Source organism: Theropithecus gelada, chromosome 2 (genome assembly GCF_003255815.1).
Source record: "Theropithecus gelada isolate Dixy chromosome 2, Tgel_1.0, whole genome shotgun sequence".
NCBI lineage: Eukaryota > Metazoa > Chordata > Mammalia > Primates > Cercopithecidae > Theropithecus > Theropithecus gelada.
Genome location: NC_037669.1, coordinates 61,766,766 through 61,793,708, shown reverse-complemented (window position 1 = coordinate 61,793,708; position 26,943 = coordinate 61,766,766). Strand labels below are relative to the sequence as shown.

Below are 26,943 nucleotides of genomic sequence, written 5' to 3'. Positions count from 1 at the left end.
AAGTAACAAAAATTAAACTTCCACCTTAGGCATTTGACAAAATTAATGACCTTGTTAAAAATTCCCTGAAACTGATGAATGCTTCTCATATTTGTTTCCCTCCTGGGGAACAGAGTGAATTTTCTCTGTGCAAATGGAGCCATGTTGAGGAAAGTCCTGTGTGTGCTGGTTAGTTAGGTGAGGGTGTCAACCTAGGGAGGAGGGGAGGGAGGGGAAGATTGGTCTCAACAGAATTGTGAAGTAGGTGAGTTTGGCCCATTCTCACTTCCTTTTAGTGTCCTTTCAGTTCCCTCTCCCCAGGAAGGCTCATGATGCTCCTGTAAGTCTCTCTGATTGATGCAACGGCTACTCCTCTAAGGCTGAGCTGGTTGTGTGTTGCACAACTTTAGGGGACGCTATTCTCCTTTGGGAACTCGCTAACTTAGCATGACCAGCCCCCTGGCAGATTCAGAACAGTTCTCCATTTATTAGGCCTTTCCTTATCTTTCCCAGTCTTCAATGGAAACCTATCTTCTATGTGTCAGATCAGAGTCATTTCCACATGGGCTAATGGGTCACTGCCCAAGACTTTCCTGAAGACCCACCCCATAGCTTAAGCAAATGAATTAAATAGTAGAACATTTTGGCATGTGCCTGAACGAAATCTCTCCCATGTATACTCTTCCAATGGTTAATGAATACCTCATAGGATTCATGAGAGATAGCATCCACACGCTTGATCACCCATAATCACAAAGGTTGGCTACCAAGATCTTTTTCTCTTTTTTTTTTTTTGTTTTGTTTTGTTTTGTTTGATATGGAGAGTCTTGCTCTGTTGCCCAGGCTGGAGTGCAGTGGCGTGATCTTGGCTCACTGCAGCCTCCACCTCCTGGGTTCAAGTGATTCTCCTGCCTCCCGAGTAGCTGGGATTACAGGTGCGCACCACCACGCCCAGCTAATTTTTTGTATTTTTAGTAGAGACAGGGTTTCACCATGTTAGCCAGGATGGTGTCGATCTCCTGACCTCATGATCCGCCCTTCTCGGCCTCCCAAAGTGCTGGGATTACAGGCGTGAGACACCACACCCATTCCCTAGATCTCTTAAATAAGACTTTAATCTACCCAGCACTTTAAAGCTTGCAGAATCCTGTCCCACCATGCCAGAGTGTCCAGAGATCAGGTGAGATCAAGTCAGTTAATCTGGGGTCAGAGCCCCATCCCTGCCACTTGTTGGCCATGCAGAACAGAGTTAAGCCAATTATCTAAACTTTCCAAACAAGTTTTTTGATAGGACTAAGATAATGTATTTACCATAGTGCTTGGCAATAAATAAATAAATAAATAAATAAATAAATAAATATTAAAAAACACATGTAATCTGCTATCCCTGCAGTTGTTTTTATTTCAGATACCCTGTGGGGCAGGAAAGCTGGATGTTATCTCCTTTATCTTGAGAACCCTAGCAAACAGAGAGAAATGATTTGTCTGGCGATACACAATCAATCCTTGTCAAGGCTGAATGTTAAACCTGGGCTTTCTATGTAAGGCTCCAGTCTTCTTCCCACCATCTCATGCTCTTATAGACCTAGTGCAACAGTTGATGACATGTGTGTGCCTCCCCAGGCTGCATGGTTTATCATACACATGAGACACACTGGTTGCTTTTTAACTGTTTCCTTCTCTCATACAATGCCTATGCTGACTTGCCGGAAACACCCGAGTAATAGCCAGAGTATGAATTTTCTTTTCTTTTCTTTCTTTTTTTTTTTTTGAGATGGAGTCTCGCTCCGTCGCCCAGGCTGGAGTACAGTGGCATGATGGGCTCACTGCAAGCTCCGCCTCCTGGGTTCACACCATTCTCCTGCCTCAGCCTCCTGAATTTCTGGGACTACAGGCGCCTGCCACCGCGCCCACCACCACGCCCGGCTAATTTTTTTTTTTTAGTAGAGACGGGGTGTCACAGTATTACTGAGGATGGTCTCAATCTTCTGACCTCGTGATCTGCCCACCTCGGCCTCCCAAAGTGCTGGGATTACAGGTGTGAGCCATCGCACCCGGCTAACACAGGGTATGAATTTTCTGTCTTCAAGGTGCAAGTCCACATGTCCTGGGTGTGGAATTGACATCTGTGTCAGGGTAAGACTGGAAATGTGCCCCTTCATCCATAGCTGCCATTGGATATATTATCCTTCACGGATCTCACTGACAGAGAAGGTGCCCATCTTACTAGCCAAGCAAACTAGTCCATTTGGTCCTAACATAAACAGTTGCAGAGCTAACACAGGAGCCCGGTGATGCATGGACCTTTTGATACTCTATATCTGTTAGGCTGAAGGCTCAGGGACAGATCCAGATTTTGTGGGCCCCTGTAGATTATTCAATTTTGTAATCTTCTTTTTTTAAAAAAAGTATAAAGTCAAAATTAGATACGGGAAAATTACAGAGATGGAGAACAGACTAGTCGTTGCCAGGGTTCAGGGATAGAAGAGAGGAGAGAGAGATGGGTGTGTTTATAAAAGGGTAACAGGTGATGATGAAACTGCTCTGTATTTGACTGTGGTGATGGGTACATGAATTCAAACATGTGCTAAAATTGCATAGAACCAAACACACACATACAAATGAGGACATATGGCTGGGCACAGTGGCTCATGCCTGTAATCCCAGCACTTTGGGAGGCTGAGGCCACTGGATCACCTGAAGTCAGGAGTTCAAGACCAGCCTGACCAACGTGGTGAAACTCTGTGTCTACTAAAAATACGAAAATTAGCCAAGTGTGATGGCATGTGCCTGTAGTCCCAGCTACACGGGAGGCTGAGACAGGAGAATCACTTGAACCCAGGAGGCAGAGGTAGCAGTGAGCTGAGATTGCGCCACTGCACTCCCACCTGGGTGACAGAGCAAGACTCTGTCCAAAAAGAAACAAACAAATGAGGACATATAAAATTGATGAAATCAGTAAGATCTGGATTACCAACACCAATATGCTATTCCACTATTGTACTATAGTTCTATAAGATGTTACCCTTGAGGAAAACTGGATGAAAGAGACACAGGATCTCTATTATTTCTTCCCACAGCATGTGAGTCTAAGTATTTCAAAATAAAAAGTTTAATTTAAAACATGGATAAAACTGGAAACAAGATTTGGGAAAAAAAAAAAAAAATAGGCACCGGGTCTAGGAGGGTTGGTGCTAATGACAAGGTTGGACACTTAAACTTCACTTGGCTTCATTTCCTGATTGGAAAGGCAGTAGACCAATAGAAAATGAATCACAATAGAGATATGAAACCATTTTAAGACCCACAAATGAAAGTGTACACTTCTGGGATTACCTTCTTTGATCACAAGGAAGGCTGCCAATGTAAAATAAACATAAGCTACTTACCCACATAAATAGGTTGGCTCCACTCACTCCAGAGCCCCGCCTCTCTGCACATGGAGCTCACTGCTGCTCTCACTTGAACACCATACTTAGAAAGATCATCAATTATTGAGATGAATGCATTGGTCATCATTTTTTCTATCTAAGTGGGGAAAAATAGCATTATAAGAATCTCTAAACACCTAATTTAGTTCTGCCAATTATCAGAATGGGAGGTCCTATATAGGTCATGTGACTCACTGTTCAGCAAGCCATTTAAAATCAACAGGGCACATATCAATTCGTTTACACTAGGCACTTCAGTGTTGCTGTGTTGGCAGTCACCCTTCAGGCAAACGCTATCTTGTAACCCAAATATATGAAATGGTCAACAGTCAAGATCCAGGTGATCCTATCCAGGCCCAGCAGACGTTTCCAGACTGAAAGACTGGAGTGGCCTCTGCCAGGATGCATTATTCCCTCACCTTGTCCCTCCATAATCTATGGTCACATTACTAAATAATATCACACAAACACTAGATTGTCTCGTGTTGAAGCAGTTTTCTCATGAATGAGCCCTTCTTTTTCTTTCTGCTGATCACGGTCGCCACCATCCAGCTAGTCCCCTGTGCCAGAGATGTGTTCCTGACACCTGTATCTTGAATACCCCCTGGAGGTGTTTCTCCCTTTTTTACTCCAGCCCTGTGTCCATTGCCTATTTTAGCTCTTATTATCTTTTGCTTGGACCGTTGCAGTAGCCACTAACTGATATCCATATGTCCATGTGGCCCCTCCCCACTCACATCCGGTTTTCACGCTGCTACCAAAATTCTTCTTCTACTCTGCAAATGTGGACATATTTCTCTCTTGTGTGAAATTCTTCAGTGGCATCCATTGCCCGTAGTCATGGTTTTTAACACAGAAGCCATTTCTTTATTTTAAAAAAAAATCTTATAGAGCCACTCTGGGAGAAGTCACAGTGTCAGATACAGAGTCATGAGTTCAGTGTTGGTCTTATATCCAGGCATCCAGGCAGACTGAATTACTTGCCACTTGACTGAAAGAACCACACTCTCTCAAGCATAAAGTTACTCCTTTTCCTAGACTGGTGCAGGTCAGGAACTATTTATTACTGGCCTGTGATGGGCTAAATACAGATAAAATTATGACTACAATTTGGAAGTTTTGGTAGCAATTTCACATCGCCATGACATCCAAACACATGATCAGTGAACTGATACTTTACATGTCTTTGGCTATATTTAATTTTTGCTAGCAAATCATTTTTATGTATTTGACAAAAGCACCAATCGATGGTAGATTAGATATTATAAAAACACACGCACTCACAGCCCTTCAGTGTAAGTATTTTGGGAAGCTCTGGCTAAGAAAGTCCTTCTCATGTTTTCTCACCAGACCAGTTTCTCTTCATCCTTGCAGATTCCGTTCAATTCCTCTCTGCATAGCAGACTCTGTGCCCACACCCCCATCTCTAGCTGCACTGGCTTTTCCTGTGGGAGAGCAACCCCAAGGCTGGGCAAATATGTCACAAGATTGGGTCACTCCATGGCAGAAACAGTCTTATTTCTCACAAAGAAGCCAATTTGTAAATATTTGTTGAATCTAATGGAATTGGCTTTGTCTACTCTCTATAAGACATGAGTTGGAATCCTGTTTTTTTTCCTAGCTTTGTGACTGTGGGAGAGTTACTTCATCTCTTTTGCCTCACTTTCCTATAAAATGGGAATGATAATTACATCATAGAATTATTGTGAGGGTGGAATATACACATAATAAAGTTTGACACATAATTGATGCTCAAGAAATGTTGATTGACTTTCTTCTCAGTTCCTTTCCCTTTGAAATTTTTGTCTATTAGTACTAATGAGTTTTTTTAAATTGTGGTAAAATACATATAATGAAATTTACCATCTTAATCCCTTTTAAGTGTACAGCTTTGCGATATTAAATACTTTCATATTGTCGTGTCACCAATGTTCAACAGTCTTTTAATCTTGCAAAAGTGAAACTCTGTATCCATTAAACAATAGCTCTCCATCTGCCCTCCAACCAATTCCTGGTAACCACCATCCTACTCTGTTTCTAAGAATTTTACAATTTAACCTCCGAAAGTAGAATCAGACAGTATTTGTCCTTTTGTGACTGACTTATTTTGCTTAGCATAATATCCTCAAGGTTCCTCCGTGATGCAGCATGTGTCAGAATTTCCTTTCTTTTAATGCTGGATAATATCCTATTGTATGTATATGCTGCATTTTGCTCATCCATTCATTTAATGGGCACATGGGTTGCTTCCAGCTTTTGGCTGTTGTGAATAATGCTGCTATGGACATGGGTGTACAAACATCTCTTTGAATCCTTGTTTTCAATTCTTTTGTATATATAACCAGAAATGGAATTGTTGGATCATATGGGAATTCTATTTCTAATTGTTTGAGAATTCATCATACCGTTTTTACAGTAGCTGCATCACTTTAGATTTTTTTTTTTTTTTTTTTTTTTTTTTTTTTTTGAGATGAAGTATCGCTCTGTCCCCCAGGTTGGAGCAGTGGCACAATCTCGGCTTACTGTAACCTCCGCCTCCCTGGTTGAAGCGATTCTCCTGCCTCAGCCCCCACCCCCAAGTAGCTGGGATTATAGGCATGCGCCATCATGTTGGCTAATTTTTGTGGGGGTTTTTTGTTTGTTTGTTTTGTTTTGTTTTGTTTTTTGAGACAGAGTCTCGCTCTGTCGCCCAGGCTGGAGTGCAGTGGCCAGATGTCAGCTCACTGCAAGCTCCGCCTCCCAGGTTTACGCCATTCTCCTGCCTCAGCCTCCCGAGTAGCTGGGACTACAGGCGCCCACCACCTCGCCCGGCTAGTTTTTTTTTTATTTTTTAGTAGAGATGGGGTTTCACCATGTTGGTCAGGCTGGTCTTGAACTCCTCATCTCAGGTGATCCACCCACAGTGGCCTCCCAAAGTGCTAGGATTACAGGCATGAGTCACTGCACCCATCTATCATTTTAGATTTTAACCAACACTAGTACCAATGAGTCTGTTTCTAATCCTTTGTATTAGTTTCAACCAAAAGTATGTTCTTTCAAAACAAAAGGCCAGTAAGATTTGGTTTATACCTATAATACCTGGGTAGATGTAAGTTAACTTTGACCTTGTTAGTACCAAGCTGTAACTTGGTTGCAGTCACTGAAGATAATTTTTTAAATGTTTCTAAAATAAATGTCTGTCATCAAATATTGGAATGATCTGAGTAATTACCTGCAAATATCCGTTCCTTGCATTGTGTATTTTTACTTCATAATCAAAGCAATGGATTGGAAAGGCAGACACTGGTTTCTCCCATTGGATAGAGAGACGAGTTCCTTCAATCTCTGCTGTGACATTCAGTGGCGGATTTATTTGATCTAAGGGAATGAAAGATCAGTGATTTTTTTTTTTTAGAATCAGTGATCAGAGCTGATAACTCCAATCCACCCACACTTCTCAAGGCATTTCTAAGATATGCTTTTTTCAAATATTTACCATCAGGTCTTAATCAACTGATCTCCAAGCCACAGGAAGCCAGTGGCCTCCCATAATACTCTTGTCTAATAGTGCTGAAGAAGAAGAGACCCTTTCTGGAAACTACAAGGATTACTACTCCAAATGGAGTCAAATGCTTGAATCTCTTCCCCACTCAGCTCATTGCAAGACTCACCCACCACCTCCCTTTACTACTCAAGTTGTACCAGGCCCAGAATAAACCTGACCACTGAGAGAACGTTTCCCTGGACCTTCCACCAAGCCTTGCCTCTTCCCAGTAGGTATGTGGCCCTGAGCAAATCACTTCCCCTTTCTGAGATTCAGTTTTCAATTTTAATTTCATTTTGTTTACTGCATCTTTTGTTTTTTGTTTGTTTGGGGGATGGAGCAGGAAGCTTCAGTTGTCTTTTGCATCAAAAAAGAATGGATTAGGGCCGGGCTTGGTGTCTCACACCTGTAATCCCAGCACTTTGGGAGGCTGAGGCAGGCGGATTACGAGGTCGGGAGATCGAAACCATCCTGGCTAACACGGTGAAACCCTGACTCTACTAAAAATACAAAAAACTAGCTGGGCGTGGTGGCAGGCACCTGCAGTCCCAGCTACTCGGGAGGCTGAGGCAGGAAAATGGCGTGAGTCCGGGAGGCGGAGATTGTAGTGAGCCGATATCATGCCACTGCACTCCAGCCTAGGGGACAGAGTGAGACTCTGTCTCAAAAAAAAAAAAAGAAGAAGAATGGATTGGTCTTCACTTAGGACTCTAATGTCCTTTCCCCTGAGATCTCACTTGATTGTCTTATGGTCCAGTGAGGTGAGGGGAAAATTAATTCTTAATGAGTGTCCTTGTCTTAGGTAATGTGACTTAGATCTCACAATTAATAGGGACAAGCTAAGAGTGGGGTCGACTGGCTTCAGAGCCTCCTGTTCCCTAAGGAGAAAATTCTTAACCAAGAAAGTACTTATTTATTTTAGTAATCCTAGGAATTAGCCTCAATAAAATGAAAATCATAAAAGAAAATGAATTCCTGTGGTCTGTACTAGATTATATCCATTTTCATATTAATATCATTGTTTCTAGGTCTTCCTCAGCATCTTTTATTGCCTATTTTCAGGAAAGTGACATTTTTAGTTCACCTAAGAAATATACTACTGAGAGAATTGCATAACCTCTTTAGTAAGGGCTATGATTCTTGACACAAAGTTATATTCCATTGGAAAATAGATATGTCACAGCCAAATCATACTCTCTAAATAATATTGTAGTGTATTTATTAAACCTTTATGCCAGGCACTGTTCTAAGCACTTTATCATTAGTAACACAATTCTCATGAAAACCGCACAGGAAGTATTGATTCCTCTCCATTGTTTCAGATAAGAAGATTAGGCACAAAGGAATGGTCAGCTTGTCCAAGGTCACTCAGTCAGCGGTGGAGCCAGGATCCAAATCCAGGCAGTCTGGCCCCACAGCCCATAATAACCACCCACCATTGAAATCTGGAATCTCCGTAACTCAGTATGCCATGTGAGAGCGCCTGGTGAGTTTCACGAATAGAACTATCTGGGATGAGGGAGAGTGTCTTCTCTATTGAGAACTGAGCAGATGAAACCATGAATATAATTTTTAGAGCTGAGAATTGCACACTGAGAGATATTCGAGCTGCAAAACATCCAGGAGATGGGCCAGAACAGTGAGAAATGCAGAGAGAGAGATATTAGCCTGGAGAAGAAGGGTTTCTGGATGGGAAACCTGCTGCCTGTGAACAGCTAAGAGAGGCCATTTGTTAGGGAAAGGCCTCAAACCGGCTGGGGTGGCACTAGTCCATCACAGGACCCAGGGGCAGAAATTTCACAAAACCTGTCAGAACTCATGAAAGATTAAATGGTCTCTTTTAAGCAGCTAGTTCACTTTTCCTGGTGCAGTGATTCTCAACTGGGGGAAATTTTACCCCCTGAGGGGCATTTGGCAAAGTCTGAGACTTTTTAAAAAATCACAGCTCAGGGGCAGAGGGGCATACTGCTGGCATCTAGTGTGTAGAGGCCCCTCTGCTGCTCAATATCCTACAATGCCCAGGACAGCCCTCCATAACACAGCTATCCAGCAAAAATCATTGGTGGCGTTGGGCTGGAGAACCCGGCCCCAGTGGTTTTCAAACGTGGGCCTGATGCTTACTTAGCATCAGAAAAGTAGTAGAACTAGGTGATCTTCTCCAGTGCTGAGGTTCTGAGATTCAGTTATTTCAGCTTTGGGTTAAGTCGATCTTACCAATGGCATGAAGGGCAAACAGCTGATCAAAGGGCTTGATGGCAGAGTGCTTGCTGGAGCCGTTAACAAGCACCGCAAGCCAGTCACGCCCTCTGCTGTGGATAAAAGTCCTGGGAAACCAGCATGCGATATTTCTCCCCGTTGAGTCTTTGCTATATTCTTGGCATTCTTCAGTCCAAGAGCCATACCTAAATTGGAACACTCATGAGTTTTATGAGGTTGCAGGAAACAACCATTTGCCTAAGTAAAAATAGGTACAGTACTAACCTATAGTAGAGAAAATACTGCGTGTCCTCAGGGGCATCTGTGCCAACAAGCCAGGTGCAGTGAAGGGAAACTTGGTATGGCCTTAAATGTGAATAATTATCTGCTGTAGTGTTTGTGGTGCAAGTTAAATTCACAACCGAGGTTCCGGGAGACCCTAGGTAGTCAAAAATAAAAAGAACAAAACATTGCCATGGCAAACTCTGAATTTCATGCTTCTTTTGGAACTATCATGATGTAAACATCTTATTCACCACCAAAAAATAATCATCTTCACATTTTTTTCCCCTTGAGACAGAGCCTCACTCTGTCACCCAGGCTGCAGTGCAGTGGTGCGATCTTGGCTCACTGCAACCTCTGCCTCCTGGGTTGGAGCGATTCTGATGCCTCAGCCTCCCAAGTAGCTGGAATGACAGGTGTGCACCATCACACTTGGCTAATTTTTGTATTTTTGGTAGAGATGGGGTTTCACCATGTTGGCCAGGCTGGTCTTGAACTCCTGACCTCAAGTGATCTACCCGCCTCAGCCTCCTAAAATGCTGAAATTACAGGCATGAGCCACCATGCCCAGCCATCATCACATATTTCTAGAAACCTACTAACTACAAAAGGCCAACTTACTGGAGATATGGAATTAGAATTATAAAATCCCCATTTCTGATATTAAACAGCTTCCCAGCTATTTTATTTGGGGCTTGGGGGTGATGTTTGTGCAATAAATGTGACAAAGTTCAAGAGAAGTACAATATATTGTCGTTTAGAGGTTGATGTCCAGCAACTTTGGTGCTCTAATGCCACATTTGTTAATAACTAGCTGTGAGACATTGACCTCCACTTTTCTGGGCTCTGTATTTTCAACTGTAAAGGAGAGGGTTGGTATAGGAAGGTCTTGAGTATCCCTTTCCATTCTAGAATTGTGTGATTCATTAGGTTGTATCCAAATGCTTCATGAATTACATAGGTTGCTGCTCAGAAGAAATGAGTTTTGACAACACTGCAAGATAATACCACTACTTTGCAGACTTGATGCACATTAGCATGTTAAAGTCCTCTTTAATATACTAGGACTTTAAGAAAACCTTGAATTGGCCAGGCATGGTGCTCATGCCTGTAATCCTAGCACTCTGGGAAGCCAAGGCTGGTGGATATCTCTTGAGCCCAGGAGTTTGAGACCAGCCCAGGCAACATGGTGAAACCTCGTCTTTACAAAAAATATAAAAATTAGCCAGGCGTGGTGGCATGCACCTGTAGTCCCAGCACTTTGGGAGGCTGAGGCGGGCAGATTGCTTGAGCTCAGAAGTTTGAAACAAGCCTGGGTAACATGGCGAAACCCCAACTCTACAAAACATACAAAAATTAGCCAGGTGTGGTGGCATGTGCCTGTAGTTCCAGCTACTTGGGAGGTTGAGGTGGGAGGATCACTTGAGCTGGGGAGGTCGAGGCTGCAATGAACCAAGATCATGCCACTACACTCTCCAGCCTGGGCAACAGAGTGAGACCCTGTCTCAAAAAACCAAAAGAAAACCTTCAGATTTTTTTTTTTTTTTCTGAGACGGAGTCTCGCTCTCTTGCCCGGGCTGGAGTGCAGTGGCCAGATCTCAGCTCACTCAGATTTTATTTTATTATTATTATTATTACTTGGAAACAGAGTCATTCTGTTGCCCAGGCTACAGTGCAGTGGCATGATCTCAGCTCACTGCAACCTCCCCCTCCCGGGTTCAAGCAGTTCTCCTGCCTCAGCCTCCCGAGTGCTTGGGATTACAGGCACGTGCCACCACACTCAGCTAATTTTTGTATTTTTAGTAGAGACTGGGTTTCACCACGTTGGCCAGGCTGGTCTCGATCTCTTGGCCTCAAGCCATCCACCTACCTCGGCCTCCCAAAGTGCTGGGATTACAAGTGTGAGCCACCGCACCTAGCCAAGATTTTAAATGCAAACTTATTTATGTTCGCTTCATTAAGTCTTTCTCAAATTATGTGACTAGAAAGGCTTGTTTTCATTTCAACCTCTCATTGCTGTATTAACTGTTGGTCTTTAAAATACACTGTGGGAAACACTGGTCTTGTTGGTGGTTGCTCAGAGAAGGAAACAAGCTCTTGCACCCAGACCAGAAAGGACCACATCCAAGTGGGAGCCTTGAGAGATAGAAGGGAGTCTTTTGGTCGTAGCTTAAGTCAGCTGTAGATCATTTTTATCACTGTCAGCCAGTGTCTTTCAAGAAGCAGAGGGAGAAGATGATGAGAGACAGCCTCTTATTACCTGTAGAGAAGTTAAAGATGGATTTCTTCTTTATATCTGTGCTTTTGCACAGATAAAAGATATATCTGTACTTTTGCTTTTGCACAGATAAAAAGAAGAAATATCTCGAAGCAAATTGACTTATTCAGTTCATGTATATATTCATATATTAGGTTGATGCAAAAGTAATTGTGATTTTGGTCATTACTTTTGCACCAACCTAATATATATTTGTCCATGCACCAAATGACCAGAAAGTCCATGCCCAAGTACAGTTTAGAGATCTATAGAGACTCTTTGTCTTATAGTTCTCATCCAAGGAATCATTTTATGTGAATTCCACTTGGTTCAAAACAGAAATAATTTTTATTAGTGTCATCCTATATTAGAGTGCTCAGAGGATAATTAGAATTGTAGAAATGTAAGCTGTAAAGTGCCTTATAGGTAAAATCCAGTTTTTCATTATAGAAAGGGGAAATAGTGGTTTGATGTAAGCCACATACAATAACCCATCTCTGTGATCCTGTATCTGCCTTGGATTAGTCTCTGTACTTGGGATCAAGCCCACGCAAATTGGCTGGTATGTGGTCTAGACAAGTTATAACAAGTAAATGGGGCTAGACATGGCAGCTCATGTCTGTAATCCCAGCACTTTGGAAGGCTGAGGCAGGTGGATGGCTTGAGGCCAGAAGATCGAGACCAGCCTGGTCAACATGGTAAAACCCCATCTCAATAATAATAATAATAGTACAAAAATTAGTCCAGCATGGAGGCGCACGCCTATAATCCCAGCTACTCGGAAGGCTGTGACATGAGAACAGTTTGAACCCAGGAGGCAGAGGTTGCAGTGAGTCGAGAATACACTGCTGCACTTCAGCCTGGGCAACAGAGGGAGACTCTATCTAAAAAAAAAAAAAAAAAAGTAAATGAGAAGATCTTTATGATTCTGTTTTAAGTTACCAACACAATTCAGAAGGCATGGTCTTTCCAGCTGGCCATATGACAGGATAATTGTTCAAAAATTACCTGTGAGCTCAACTGACCAAGGCAATTGTTATTGGGTGCACCCATATGCCCCAGGACTTGGTAGCCTGCTTCTCCTCTTTTCTCTCCCCTATTGTGTGAGCTCAACTGACCAAGGCAATTGTTATTGGGTGCACCCATATGCCCCAGGACTTGGTAGCCTGCTTCTCCTCTTTTCTCTCCCCTATTGTGTGTGTGCACTTAAATGTGTGATCAGAAGTATTACTGATTCTAAGTATCAGAAACACCAACTTTCCACTGGAGGTCAATTCACAGACGGTGGATATTTCTGCAAGAATGTGCCAGATGGAATTCAGTTGGTTATGATAAGAAGTGGCAGCAGCCTTAGTTAGGATGTTGTTGATATGGGAGAGTACTTGACAAGAACAGGTGACTGACTAAAGGAAAGTGAGTTAGTGTTAATTTTTCTGCTTTTCCATATTTGCAAAGTCCAAAACATACAAACTGGACTTTTGGAGGCCTGCTTTACCTGGTGGGGCATGAAGTTCAGCAGAAGCCCAGCTGCTGGCCAGGAGTGAGTGGTCGTTCTGCAGGATGGTCCGCACACTTGCTGAAAATCCTTTGTGGAGGATGGTTACGCATTTGCTTTCAGTGATTCTGGTTTCATACTAAAAATAAAACCCACAAGTCTTGATGCATAAAAGAGAACTAGCCTTAAGAGAGCTATTTTAATCAAATATGCATTTTCTTCTACTTTTTAAATGACGAGTAAGACGCAATGAAATAGTTTTGCTAGGAAAAAAGTCAAAACAAAACTATTGTAATAACAACATAGTAACTTCTCAATGACACATGAACACATTATTCTTGTAAAAACAAACTAAATATTACAGTTAAACTGAAGTTCCCTTTGACCACCATCTCCCCAGAGGTCAATGTTTGACAGAAAATTATCTAGAATTCCATATTGACTGAAAAATGGTTAATATGAATCATTTCTCCCTTTGTTTGACTTTATTACACACCTAATATGTAGCAGATGCCTGAATGTAGCCCTGAGGTAAAATTGAGGCTCTGAGAAGCTAAATGACTTGTCCCAGGTTGCAAAGGTAGGAAGTGGATGAACTGGGATTCGAACTTGGTTTCCCTGACTCTCCATTCTGTCTGCTGTCTTCTTGTTTTGCTAGGCTACTATCTCCTGTTCTGTTGGGTTGGTGATTTTAGGGGAAACAGAAAACCAGTATCCAATCCATTGTGCCTAAAAAGTTACTAAACATTCTTCGTTAAGGGAAAGAATCATCCGAAAGTTAAAATATTCTGCGATGCTGTTTAACGCTGAACAATACACCCAGCACTAGCTCACAGGCATTCTTAGAGAGACACTGGTCTACTGGTAACATAACAAAGAGCCTGTCAGTACTTTTGTTTTTTAATATAAAATTTCATTTGATAAAGAAAATGCAGTCAAAACGCATATTTATTCTCAATAAGGATATCCATTAGAATAAACACTTACATCATCTTCTTTTGGAGCGTTTATTTTCACTTGATATTCTAGATTAACATTCCTTTGCTCTTGATCAGGATTTGGTTCCCAACGTAAAAGAACTTGAGCCAAACCAGTAACTTTAATGGTGAAATTGACAGGTGGGAGAAGTGAAACTGTTGATTCAAAGAATAAAGAAACAGCACAATGTTCAACTGGACATAGGCAGCACTTTAAAAATTTTTTGAATATTTGTTGCCCTGCAGATGCTGTCCTGGACCTGCGAGCACCACAGACACAGTTGCTCCTGCCATGCCTGTAACACCGGGGCAAAGAGAAAGTGTCTATTTCTACCTGAGTAGCTAGGACTACAGGCGCATGCCACCACGCTGGGCTAATGGGTTTTTTTTTTTATTTTTTTATTTTTGGTATTTTTCATAGAGACAGGTTTTCACCATGTTGGCTAGGCTGATCTCCAACTCCTAACTTCAAATGATCTGCCCGCCTCAGCCTTCCAAAATGCTAGCAGGCAGGAGCCACCACGCCCAGCCTAGAAGAGGTTTCTTTAAAACTGTTTTTAACATCTTTTTTTACATTGCCCATGTCCAGGTGTTTACCTATAATACCTATATTTTTATTGAAATATGAACATGTTACTATATCACTATTCACTATTCACTGTAACCATAATTTTCAAACTGAGAGTCATTATCCATTAGCAGTCAATGATAACAATGTATTGGTTTGTGACCATAATTTTTCTTTTAATGATGTGGAAGAAAAATAGAATAGAAAATATCAGTGTGCATCAAACATAATAAGAGTTGTTTCATGAATCTTGTTTCCACTACATAAGGGTAGTTATATATTTGTATGCATGCTGGTACATAACGTAAAAATGTATTTACCTCTTATTATGAGTCACAGACAAAAATATTTGCAAGCAAACTTATTTAAATAGGGCTTTACCGAAAGAAAATATTTCTTCCCCCTTCATGAGCCACTCTCTGACTTTGCTTTCAAAATAAAAGCTTTTGCTTAATTGCAAAATCAATATCTGTTTATTGAAGACATTTTGGAAAACACAGATAAGCAAAAAGAAGAAGATAAATTTTTTAAAATAATTGTACCACTAAGAATGGCATTAACATATGATATATTCGTTATTTTTTTCTTGGGTGTATATTTATGCAATTTTTAATTTTTTCACTACATTTAGGGCAGTATTGTGCACACAATTACAAAACCTTCTTTTATTCATTTACTAAGTTATCAGGATTTATCCATGCATCTTAACAGACTTCCCACACCTCTACATCCATGTTTACCACATGAGGATTTTTAGAGCTCTGTCTGTATTGCACTGTCCATTATGGTAGCCACTGGCAACTTGTGACTATTGAAATTTTTATTAATTAATTAATTAATTTTTGAGACAGAGTCTCACTCTGTTGCCCAGGCTGAAGGGCAGTGTTGTGCGATCTCAGCTTACTGCAACCTCTGCCTCTCAGTTCAAGCTATTCTCCTGCTTCAGCTTCCCAAGTAGCTGAGATTACAGGCATGTGCCACCACAGCTGGCTATTTTTGAATTTTTAGTAGAGTTGGGGTTTCACCATGTTAGCCAGGTGGGTCTCAAACTTCTGACTTCAAGTGATCCACCTGCCCCTGCCTCACAAAGTGCTGGGATTACAGGTGTGAGCCACAACATACGGCCTAAATTAATTTAAATTCATTACCTTAGTTGCACTGTCCATATTTCAAGGGCTCAATAGTCACATATGGCTAGTGGCTACTGCGTTGGACATTACGGAGATAGAACATTGTCATTACCATAGATAGTTCTGTTGACAATGCTAGACTGGGACCATGTGATGATTTTCCTTAAACTCTGTCATCACACCAAATACGTACATCAACAAATTTCAGGACAAAATGCAGTGGAAGTTTCTTACTGTTTGGTCATGGGGCCTTCTAACTACTCCCTTGTGTGGGAAGACATTCCAAATGCGACCACTGGCGCCAGCTTTATTCCATGGTGCCTGGACACCCACACTTTGACTTTGATTTCCCACTGTAGCATAACATTTGCATTTCAGCCAGCATTGCTTTCTTAAAATATAGCATGTTTAAAGCATCTGTCTTGAGGATAAATATTATCTCATAAAAATCCATATATAATGTTCTAATTGACAGTTTAAGAGAAAATAATGTTATCCTTTTACTAACATACTTTTAAAAGTAAACATTATTGAATTGAATAGAAGGTCCTTACTCTTGTCATCAGGAAGTAAGTCAGCTTGCAGTATCTCAGTGGCCCCCAAAAGTATCAGTAATACAGGTGCCATGATGATCATATCCTACAGAAAACAAGGGAGATACCAAAATCATCTTGCTGCTATTTTTAAGAAAAACTGAAAGCTGCTTTCTAACATAAAATGTAGTTGTTTGGCCATTTGAGAAACATTTATGGCATATTCGTGATGTGCTAGAAATACAAACATGACTAAATCTTGGACTTTGCCCTTCTGATGTAGATTCATAGCTTGAAAGACAGAGTGAAACATAAATTGATAAATGTAGACCAGTTGTAAAACTGCCCCCAATAAAGGTGTGTGTGGAGTACAACACGAGCAGAGACTTCGGATTTGCCGTCTAAAGGGTGAACTAGAGTCCTTGAAACACACAACAGGGAAAAGACATTCCTGGTGGAACCCAAGGTATGTGCAAAACTGGAAGAGAAGGAAACAAATAGGAGGGGATTGCTTTTCGGCAAGAGACCAGAGCAGACCTTTGAACAGTAGAAGTTGTAGCATAGTCTATAAAAGAAACAAACAACATTACCATTTTCACTATGAGGATTTAAAGATGAGCGAACATGACAGGAAACTTCAATCTAAAACAATTGGTAGCCTGAGAAAGAGAAACTTTGTCTCACCAATCCAGAATCAACTTGTGGTACTTTGACTTTGAAGAGTTTTTCTTTTTTCTTTTTTTCCCCCAAAAGGGAGCAGGTTACAAAAGAATTGAAAAATGTAGTGATAGACCTGGGGAAAATAAAGACAATATTTCTATCTCCTTGAAACAATTGGGCAATGAGAAAAAATCTAGAGCCGGAAATGTGATAACTCAGGGTGAACACACACAAAAGTCTCGGCATCCTGTTCTATATGTCAAAGAGGGGAGTCGGTGATCTCTTGCTGGGAATTGCAGATGAGAAGTCTTGAGTTTTTCTTCTGTACATTTTGAAAGGCATAGTTCATCAGAACTTAGCTTTAAAGGGCAGATAACACGCATGGCTTCCCCCTATGTTGCCCTCACTTTTACACAGCAGTTCTTCCTAGTCTCTTACCACGTGCTCCCCTCAGAGATTTGGTACCAGACACATGTGGCTGTTATACATGATGGAAATCCCTTCCACGGACATTGTTCCTACCCATGAAGGAAAGGAGTCTGAAAGGTGAAATAATCTGCCAAAGATCAAACAGCTGTTAAGTAATGGAGCCTAGACCCCATCTCTGATCTTCCAACGAAGAAACCTATGCTCTGTCAACTTTATGGTACTAATTACAATGATTTATAATTTCAGCTAAAACATTTATTTAAGTGGCTTGGTATTTTCCAAATATAATTCTGGTAGAACCACAGGAGAGACCTAGGCTAAATGAATACCTCCAGGAAATAGCACAGAACACTCTTAACTTCATTGTTACTTCTTAAATTTTTACTTAGGTTGCTACTATTACTGCTGAACTTATTAATGAAATTGGTAAAATGCCACAACAGCAGGAAAGGATCGGCATATAAATCACTCAATTCCTTTTCCAATAAACTTAAGTATTGTTAATCAGAACTATGCCAGTTTTTATTTTAAAATCCCATTTATTTTTCTCTGAGGATTTCACAGTATGTAGAAATTTAAAAAAAAAAAAAAATGACCATGACAACAAAAGCAGGTACTCTATAATTTAAAAAAAAAGTTTCAACAAGTGAGAATTTTACTGAATTAAGAGAAAACACTGGTAATCTACTAAGCCTGAGAAGCAAAGATAAAAATTCCTTAAGAACAGCAACAAAGATAGCTTCCTCTTTAAGTTATGAAGGTGATTTCTTAAAATGTCAGCATTTCCTGAAATAATATTAAATATGCTCTCATTTTGCACTAATTTTCAATAGTAGGAATTCTAGGTCAGAAAAAACTGCACAATTAATTTTTTTGTGACTTTCACTGGCAAAGTAGAACTATGTTATAAGTGTACTTGTAAAAACAATAAACATCTATTTATCCTTTGCAATTAAATTGTTGAAGTAAATAATAAAACTGTTGAATATCTCAGTGGAGAGATAATTGAATATTTTATGTAAGCAGGCACTCTCCCCTAGAATTTGTCATGTATTCTGATTTTATAGCTCCTAAAAATAGAATTGTTTTTCAAATTTGATCATTCAAAAACATTTTGATTATTAGTTTTTGGCCATAAATAAGTAGATAACTTTTTCATGTCTCATTGCTGTATTTTATATTTAAAAAGAGATGCTTTTGAACAAAATCAGTTGTCCTATAGGCAGCACAAGGTACTCAATAGGGGTCTAAATATTACCAAGAATGACAGGTTTTTTTTTGTGAGTCAGATAAATTGTACATAAGGTTGAATATTACTAGAGCTTCAGGATTTGGTACCATGTTTTCTACAATTCTGCTCACTCTCTGTGGCCTCTTAGTACTTCTTGTCTCCCTGCTAAAAAATATAAAAAACAAATCTCTTCAGGCCATTTCTTTAATCCAAAGATACACTATTATATACACGTCAACTGGGTCATATTTCACTATAAAATAATAGAGCAACTTCATTAGCTTAAATAGATATATATCAACAATATGTTCAACTCATTCTTCTCATGGCTACCAATTAAAATCTAGCAGAAAACCATTAAATTGTTAAAATAAGATGCAAACTAAGCAGAATGAAGCAACTATAGGTTGTTTATCACCAGGAATACATGCTCAATCTCTAAGAAAAATCATGATCTACTTGCTCATATAACATTTCATCGAGTCAATCTAAAATTCCTTAAGTGCTCTCTAAAAATCTAGTTTCTGATAGGTGTAACATTTTTTGAAACTTTGGAGAAAACAACCACAACCTCCTTCTCTATAGGTGTTTCTAGAAATTTTGACAATTAGCAGTGGATTTCCCCGGTGTTCTTGAGAACTGATCAAATTCTACTGAAGTTCAGACTTACAAATATTTTCCCCTCTTCTTTTCCAAACTTATTTTTCTGCCTGGGACATTTGTTTCATAACCAAAGTTATACTGGCACCCCTGTTTTTAAAACCTTTTTGAGTCAACTGTGGTGACACCTAATTCCAGACTCAACCTTAGTGGCAGAAATTGTAAAGCAACTGAGAGGATTCATGCTCTGTTAGGCCTTTAAATATAGAGTTTACTTTCTCTTTAATCCTGTACAGTATAATCAGCAATAAAAGTTATCTCTTGGGGGATGAAGAATAAATAAACCAAGGTATAAACTGCAAAAGACATGTTTACCTAGGTATATTGCATTACCCCCCAATGAAAAACTGCACATTCATGTCTAAATATATAAATGAATAATAAGGACCACTTATGCATGTAATTTTTTTTTTTACTACTACTGTACTTTTGATTAAATTTCTGAAATAGTCCTAAAATATAACTCATGAGTTCAGGTTGTGGCTATAATCATGAAACTCTCTGTCAGTCCATGTGGAAATGGTGTTGCCACCTTGAGTATTTGGAAAAATAGAAAAAGGAGTTTGCTACAAATATCCCAATGGTTAAATATTTCCTGCCAATTGCACACGGTGCAATTTGTCATCCCACATCCATGCTCCTGGGCATACCTGTCTACAGACGATCCTCTTGTTCCAATCGGTACTCAACAGTAGATGGCGAGGACTGTGTCTGTCGTGTCTATGCTCATGGCTGCAACCCCAGCATCTAGCACAGTGTCAGGCACAGGACCGATGCTCAGTGTGCCTGGCCCTGTGTGGAATAGAAGCAAATTAGTGCACAGCCCTAATGTGCAATGTGCGGTGAAACCTAACAGAGGAATGAGTTAGGTCAGGAGTGCAGCAGGCTGGGGAGTGTGTAACAAGCCTGGCTGACTTTTGATACCTTGCCTAAAAATTTCCCATACAGTGTTTCAAGTAATATAAACAAATGAGGTGATTTAACTTCTAAAACTGTATTATGCTTTGAAATGCAAACTTTTAACAAATAGCTACATAAATCCCTTTTTCAATAACCATGAAAGAGGACATATTCACTTAAACTAGAAATCATACCAGGTAATAAAATGTTCAGTATGGTAATTCATTAAAGCAAGTACTAAGTATATTATTCACATGGCTGTAAAAGCACCACCACTTTTCATGTGGTTATTAATTTTAGGCTCATGGGTATTAAAAGATTCTAATTTTTCTTCTCTCTCTCTGTCTCTCTTTTTATCCTCTTTTTTTGGTTCTATTTCATCCTTTTTTTTCTGTCTACGTGGAAATATGCTTACCTTTCTTTAGGTAAATACATTAATGAACACAAAAGCAAGTGAAATATTTCCGCAAATTTGTGTACATTTTATATACAATGAAACAATCTCGGAAATCCAAGAACCCCTGCCAGAAAGGAAAAGCAGAATGCCTCCTTCAGTTAGATAAAGTGCCATTATCTACTTTTTGTTGTTGTTTCTTTATTTGTAGATTTCTTGCTTAACTCTGAAACTTCCTAAGCTATTTTATTAAACCCTATACCGTATTTTGAAAACTCATTTATTTTCTAAGAAATCTTGGCAGAATATATGTTCTCATTTTAATGACATAATTATCTAGATCAGTGGAAAAGAAATGTCTTATATTTATATAAACATCAACAAAACCATAGGTGTTGTTTTAATATGACTCACCTTGCCACGGATTTGCACATCTCAGTTAATGAGCCAAAACACAAGAATAGAATGCTATACCCAGAATCAACATGACCTGCCTAATAATGCAAGTTTAATAGGACCATTATTAGTTCTGTCCCTGCTAATAATACTAGAATTATAAAGAGTTTTGTTTCCCCTTTTTGTTGTTTACAAGTTTGTCATATATTTAGAAGTCATTGTTTCTTGCTTTTCCTGACCCTCCTCCCCACCCTGGGTATAGTGAAATTATTAGGAGGTGGAGCACAGGGTATTGTTTAGCCCATGTCATAGAAAAAAGATATTTATTTGCTTACTCTGTGGTGAGTGAAGCATTTGATTCCCACTTACTGAGAAGTGCAGTGACCATGCGATCAGAAGCAGCGGCAGGGCATTGAGAATGAACCTTATCTCTGGGTGCACTTTTTAACTTAGAGGCGGTTCTTCACTCTTTCATCATCACAGCTGTAATGGTTAAAAACTCCTGGGCAGCTTCCTTCACGATGGGATGGCAACACATTTTCTCTAAGCAAATATGGAGGAGGATTTGTACAGAGCAACTATGCAGAAGCCGAACTGGAACTCCCAACAACCAAACTGCTGTCAAATGAAAGAATCTCTTGTCCAGATAGCCATTATCTGATAACTGTCTCGTCTGCATTTTCACTCTCTTTCAGAGCTGGTTTGCTCTCTTCAGGAGTTGGAATTAGCTTTTACTCATGGTGACAAGGTAATCAAGTTTTCTGTGGGTACTCTAAGCCGTTGCATTTCTGTTGTTTATGTGCCTTGTTTGGCTAGAGTAGTTACTGTGTCTCTATCTCCTAGGCAACACTGACACATGATTTGATAGGAAATAGGGCCTGAGGAGTACCCTCTCCCTACTCACTAGGCAGTAGCAGCAATTCTCAGCCCTTAGAGAACAGCCTTAGCTCTTCTCTGCTTTGTGAGCAGGTCTGGTACCCTCAAGTAAATGTGTGTGGGGGATCTGTTTCTGGGTGTGATAAATTGCTACTGTCACCTGAGATCATCCTACACAAATTGTAACAATGGCAGTGTTGGTCTGTGGGTGCACCCAAGACCACCTTCCTCACATTACACCCATTGTAGCACCCAGCTGTCTTCAGAATGCTTCAATTTCAGCAAACCTCCTTGGCTTTTCCCGTCCTTTGTTCCATTTCTGTTTGATTCCTTCTGGGGAATTTCAAGGAGACTGACTAGCAAAGCTGACTTAAAAAAAAAATAGCTTAGCGTGTGAATAGATAAGAATAGTGCTTCTTGTATGACCCAAGGCAGAGAGTAGTAAGTAGTTGCCTTTGGAAGGAGACCTTCAGTCTAGCCTAAGGAATGAGTGATTCAGGATTCCCTGTCTCCTTAGGAGCCGGTGAGAGTCTCAGACAGAGCAGATGCAGAAAGATGGTTGCCCAGGTTAGATCAGTGGTTCTGTTTGTGAGATGATAGACGGGCTTCCTGAAGGAAATTTCCGAAAGGCTCAGGGTAGGAGCCGTGCAAGTACAGTCAGTGTGTGTGCTTGGGGTTCCCAAGGTGACAATTTTAGCAGTTGCCAAAATGAAACTGGAGCAATTGTTGTCAGGTTGAAAATTGTAGTCAGACCTGAAAAATGTGATTTTCCTTGGGGAAAAGACAAGTAACACAAGGAACAGAGAGAGATCCATTTATTTGCTAAGAGGCACCCAGAAAAGTTTAGCTATAGTATCAACCATCTGGCCTACTCTTTTAAGTCCTGCACATCTGTTTATACCTGTAGCATATTTCTCACTAATGAAGCCTTAAAAATACTTATTAATCATTGTGAAGACAGTAATTTCTGGCTTAAAAGTCTGCTTTAATGGTCTCTCTCTCTCTATATATATATATGTTTATTTATTTATTTATTTTTTTTTGAGACGGAGTCTTGCTCTGTCACCCAGGCTGGAGTGCTGTGGCCGGATCTCAGCTCACTGCAAGCTCCGCCTCCCGGGTTCCCGCCATTCTCCTGCCTCAGCCTCCGGAGTAGCTGGGACTACAGGCGCCCGCCACCTCGCCCGGCTAGTTTTTTTGTATTTTTTTTTAGTAGAGACGGGGTTTCACCGTGTTCGCCAGGATGGTCTCGATCTCCTGACCTCGTGATCCGCCCGTCTCGGCCTCCCAAAGTGCTGGGATTACAGGCTTGAGCCACCGCGCCCGGCCTATATGTTTATTTTTTGAAACAAAGTCTCCCTCTGTTGCCCAGGCTGGAGTGCAGTGGTGCAATCTCTGCTCGCTGCAACCTCTGCCTCCCAGGTTCAAGCGATTCTCCTGCCTCAGCTTCCCAAGTAGCTGGGATTACGGGCACCTGCCACCATGCCTGGCTAATTTTTTGGATTTTTGGTAGAGACGGGGTTTCACCATGTTGGCCAGGCTTGTCTCAAATTTCTGACCTGAAGTGATGCACTCGCCTTGGCCTCCCAAAGTGCTGGGATTATAGGCATGAGCCACCACACCCAGCCAATGGTCTCTATATTTCTTACATTCATTTACTCAAATACTCATTGAATGCACTTATGCATTATGCTAGGCACGGTGAAGGGTATAAAGAAAATTAGATCTGGCTACTCCTTCCATACCACCTTCCTGGGTATATGATCTGTAATTAACTACACCAATAAAGACAAGCAAACAAGCAAAACAAACACATGCTCACACAGAGACATTGTCTCTATGTTTCTGTATAAGCACAAAGGAAAAAACGAGAGGCAGGGACTTGTATTTTTTTTTGTGGGGGGAGGGTTGTTTGTTTGTTTGTTTTGGGATGGAGTTTTGCTCTTGTTGCCCAGGCTGGAGTGCAATGGCGTGATCTCAGCTCACTGCAACTTCTGCCTCCTGGGTTCAAGCAATTCTCCTGCCTCAGCCTCCTGAGTAGCTGGGATTACAGGCCCCCACCACCATGCCCAGATAATTTTTTGTATTTTTAGTAGAGATGGAGTTTCACCACGTTAGTCAGTCTGGTCTTGAACCCCTGACCTCAGGTGATCCATCCGCCTCCGCCTCCCAAAGTGCTGGGATACAGGCATGAGGCACCGAGTGAGGCCTGTTTGTTTTTTATGGCAATAATTTAATTCTTTATAATAAAATGTAAATGAAGCCAGTATGACAGAACATGCTGGAAAAATTCACAAAAGTCTTTTTTTTTTAAAGTGAAATTAAATATGTCTGCATCCCTTAAGCAAAACAATGTGAGTTTAACCAAATAGAAATATGAATAGTAATAAAATGAAAATCATGGTTCAGTGGCTCCACCATGAACTTTGGTTAAAGGAGCTTGTTAAAGGTATCAACTTCGAGAACTTGATTCCATGGAAATAATGAAAAATGTAGATCAAGATTTATACAAAAGAGAGAAAAATTCATTGTACCTTTACTTGGAATAGTAAAAGTAATATAGGAATGGTGAAGAGAAATATGTAACTGCTCAAGGTTGAAATATGTGATGTGGATGTTAAAAGGAATGTTTATCAAGAACTTTTTTTTTTCTTTTGAGACAGGGTATTGCTCTGTCACCCAGGCTGGAGTGCAGTGGCAGGATCTCGGCTCACTGCAATCTCTGCCTCCTGGGTTCAAGTGATTCTTGTGCCTCAGTCTCTGAAGTAGCTGGGATTACAGGCATGTGCCACCATGCCAGATAATTTTTGTATTTTTAGTAGGGAGAGGGTTTCACCATTTTGGCCAGGGTGGTCTCAAACTCCTGGCCTCATGTGATCCTCCTGCTTTGGCCTCCCAAAGTGCTGGGATTACAGGCAAGAGCCAATCAAGAACTTTTAATAACATGGGATATTATGAAAAAATGTAAAGTAAAAACAACAGGAGGGTATACACACATACAATTTTTTTACAATCTTATTTTTGGTCAGAAGATCAGACTGATAGGAATAGTTATGTCTAAGTGGTAGGTGTATTAGTTGGCTATTGCTACAGAACAAGAAACCACAGATCCCTCAGTGGTAAACTGTGATATGCATGTATTTCTAACCCATGTGTCTGAGTTTTGACTGGGGTCTGCTTAATCTTGGGTTGGGCTCCAGATCACAGAGTGAGTTCAGATTTGTTCCAAGTATCTGCCATTCATTTGGAATCAGTGGCTACCCAGGGCATAATCTTTTTATGGTGACTGCAAAAATGCAAGAGAGCAGGACCAACTGCACAAGCACAAACCAAGCATCTGCTCATGTCACATTCCCTGACATCTCAAGAATCTGAGCAAATTGCATGGCCAAGCCCAGAGTCAAATGGACGAAGCCCAAAGTACATTCCACCATGATAAGGGTGTGGACATGGACAACCCCTAGTGGGGAGTGAAGAAATGGGACCAACAGTTCAGTCTACCACAGCAGGGTTAATGTTTCTTTTACTTTTATTCTGTGTTTCTATATTTACAAATCTTTTATTCTGTACAAATACAGGCAGAAAAAGTTATTTTAAAAAACATTAGAGACATACAGATCAATGTAATAGAATCGAGAGTCCAAAAATAAACTCTCGCATTTAGGGTCAATCGATTTTTGACAAGAGTGTCAAGACAATTCAGCCTTTCAACAAGTGGTGCATATCCACACGCAAAAGAATGCCCCACAGCATAGACAAAAATGAATTCCAATAGGATCAAAGACCTAAAAGTAAGAGGCAAAACTATAAAATGCTTGGAAGAAAGAATAGGCATAAATCTTCATGACCTTGGATAAGGCAATGGTTTCTTTTATTTTCCTTTTTTTTTTTTGAGACAGAATCCTACTCTGTCACCTAGGCTGGAGTACAGTGCTGTGATCTCGGCTCACTGCAAACTCCCCTACCTCCAGGGTTCAAGCGATTCTCTTGCCTCAGCCTCCCGAGTAGTTGGGATTACAGGCGTGTGACACCACACCTGGCTAAGTTTTGTATTTTTAGTAGAGATGGGGTTTTGCCATGTTGGCCGGGCTGGTCTCGAACTCCTGATCTCAGGTGATACAACCGCCTTGGCTTCCCGAAGTGCTGGGATTATAGGTGTGAGCCACTGTGCCCACCCAATGGTTTCTTAAATAAGATACAAAAGCAGACACAATAAAAGAAAAAAATAGATAAATAGATTTCACCAAAATTAAAAGATTTTGTGCTTCAAAGGATACCATCAAGAAAGTGAAAAGAGGATGCAGTGGCTCATGTCTCTAATTCCAGCACTTTGGGAAGCCAAGACAGGCAGATCACCTGAGGTCAGGAGTTTAAGACCAGCCTGGCCAACATGGTGAAACCCCGTCTCTACTAAAAAATGCAAAAATTAGCCAGGTGTGGTGGCAGGTGCCTTTAATCCTAGCTACTCAGGAGGCTGAGACAGGAGAATGGCTTGAACCTAGGAGACAGAGGTTGCAATGAGCTGAGATCGTGCCACTGCACTCCAGCCTGGGCAACAGAGCAAGATTATGTCTAAAATAAAATAAAATAAAATAAAACAAAATAAAATAAAGTGAAAAGACAAGCCACAGCATGGGAAAAATATTTGCAAAGATATATCTGACAAGGACATTTTATTTAGAATACGTCAAAAACTCTTACAACCAAACAATAAAAAGAAAAATGACCCACTTTAGTCTGTAATACCAGCACTTCAGGAGGTTGAGATGGGAGGATAGCTTGAGCCCAGGAGTTTGAGGCTATGGTGAGTCTTGTTCATGCCACTGTACTCCGGTCTGGGTGACAGAGCAAGACCTTTCTCAAAGAAAGAACGCAAGAAATAAAAAAGTAAAATAACCCAGTTTAAACATGGGATAAAGAATTTGAACAGATGTATCTCCAGAGAAGATGTACCAATAGCCAAGATGCATAGGAACATCTGTTCAATATCATTAGTTATTGGAAATGCAAATTAAAACCACACTGA

General features: G+C 40.6%; 1 protein-coding gene across 4 annotated transcripts in view; it reads right to left on the bottom strand.

The window, feature by feature from the left end:
• IL5RA (interleukin 5 receptor subunit alpha) overlaps nucleotides 1–26,943 on the bottom strand; it is a 63,568-nt gene that overhangs the window by 19,401 nt on the left and 17,224 nt on the right. The window contains exons 1-11 of one of the 4 annotated variants that reach the window (XM_025376672.1): nucleotides 21,411–21,838; nucleotides 20,002–20,143; nucleotides 16,962–17,030; nucleotides 16,393–16,477; nucleotides 14,151–14,296; nucleotides 13,164–13,302; nucleotides 9,415–9,568; nucleotides 9,148–9,335; nucleotides 6,622–6,767; nucleotides 3,369–3,507; nucleotides 1,355–1,438 (exon numbers count right to left, since the gene is read on the bottom strand). In XM_025376672.1, the coding sequence (XP_025232457.1) occupies nucleotides 1,425–1,438; nucleotides 3,369–3,507; nucleotides 6,622–6,767; nucleotides 9,148–9,335; nucleotides 9,415–9,568; nucleotides 13,164–13,302; nucleotides 14,151–14,296; nucleotides 16,393–16,477; nucleotides 16,962–16,964 (1,014 nt within the window). In that variant the 5' untranslated portion in view covers nucleotides 16,965–17,030; nucleotides 20,002–20,143; nucleotides 21,411–21,838 and the 3' untranslated portion in view covers nucleotides 1,355–1,424. Of the gene's footprint in view, nucleotides 1–1,354; nucleotides 1,439–3,368; nucleotides 3,508–6,621; nucleotides 6,768–9,147; nucleotides 9,336–9,414; nucleotides 9,569–13,163; nucleotides 13,303–14,150; nucleotides 14,297–16,392; nucleotides 16,478–16,961; nucleotides 17,031–20,001; nucleotides 20,144–21,410; nucleotides 21,839–26,943 lie in introns of those variants that run through there. The other 3 variants (XM_025376673.1, XM_025376671.1, XM_025376670.1) reach the window with 3 other exon arrangements.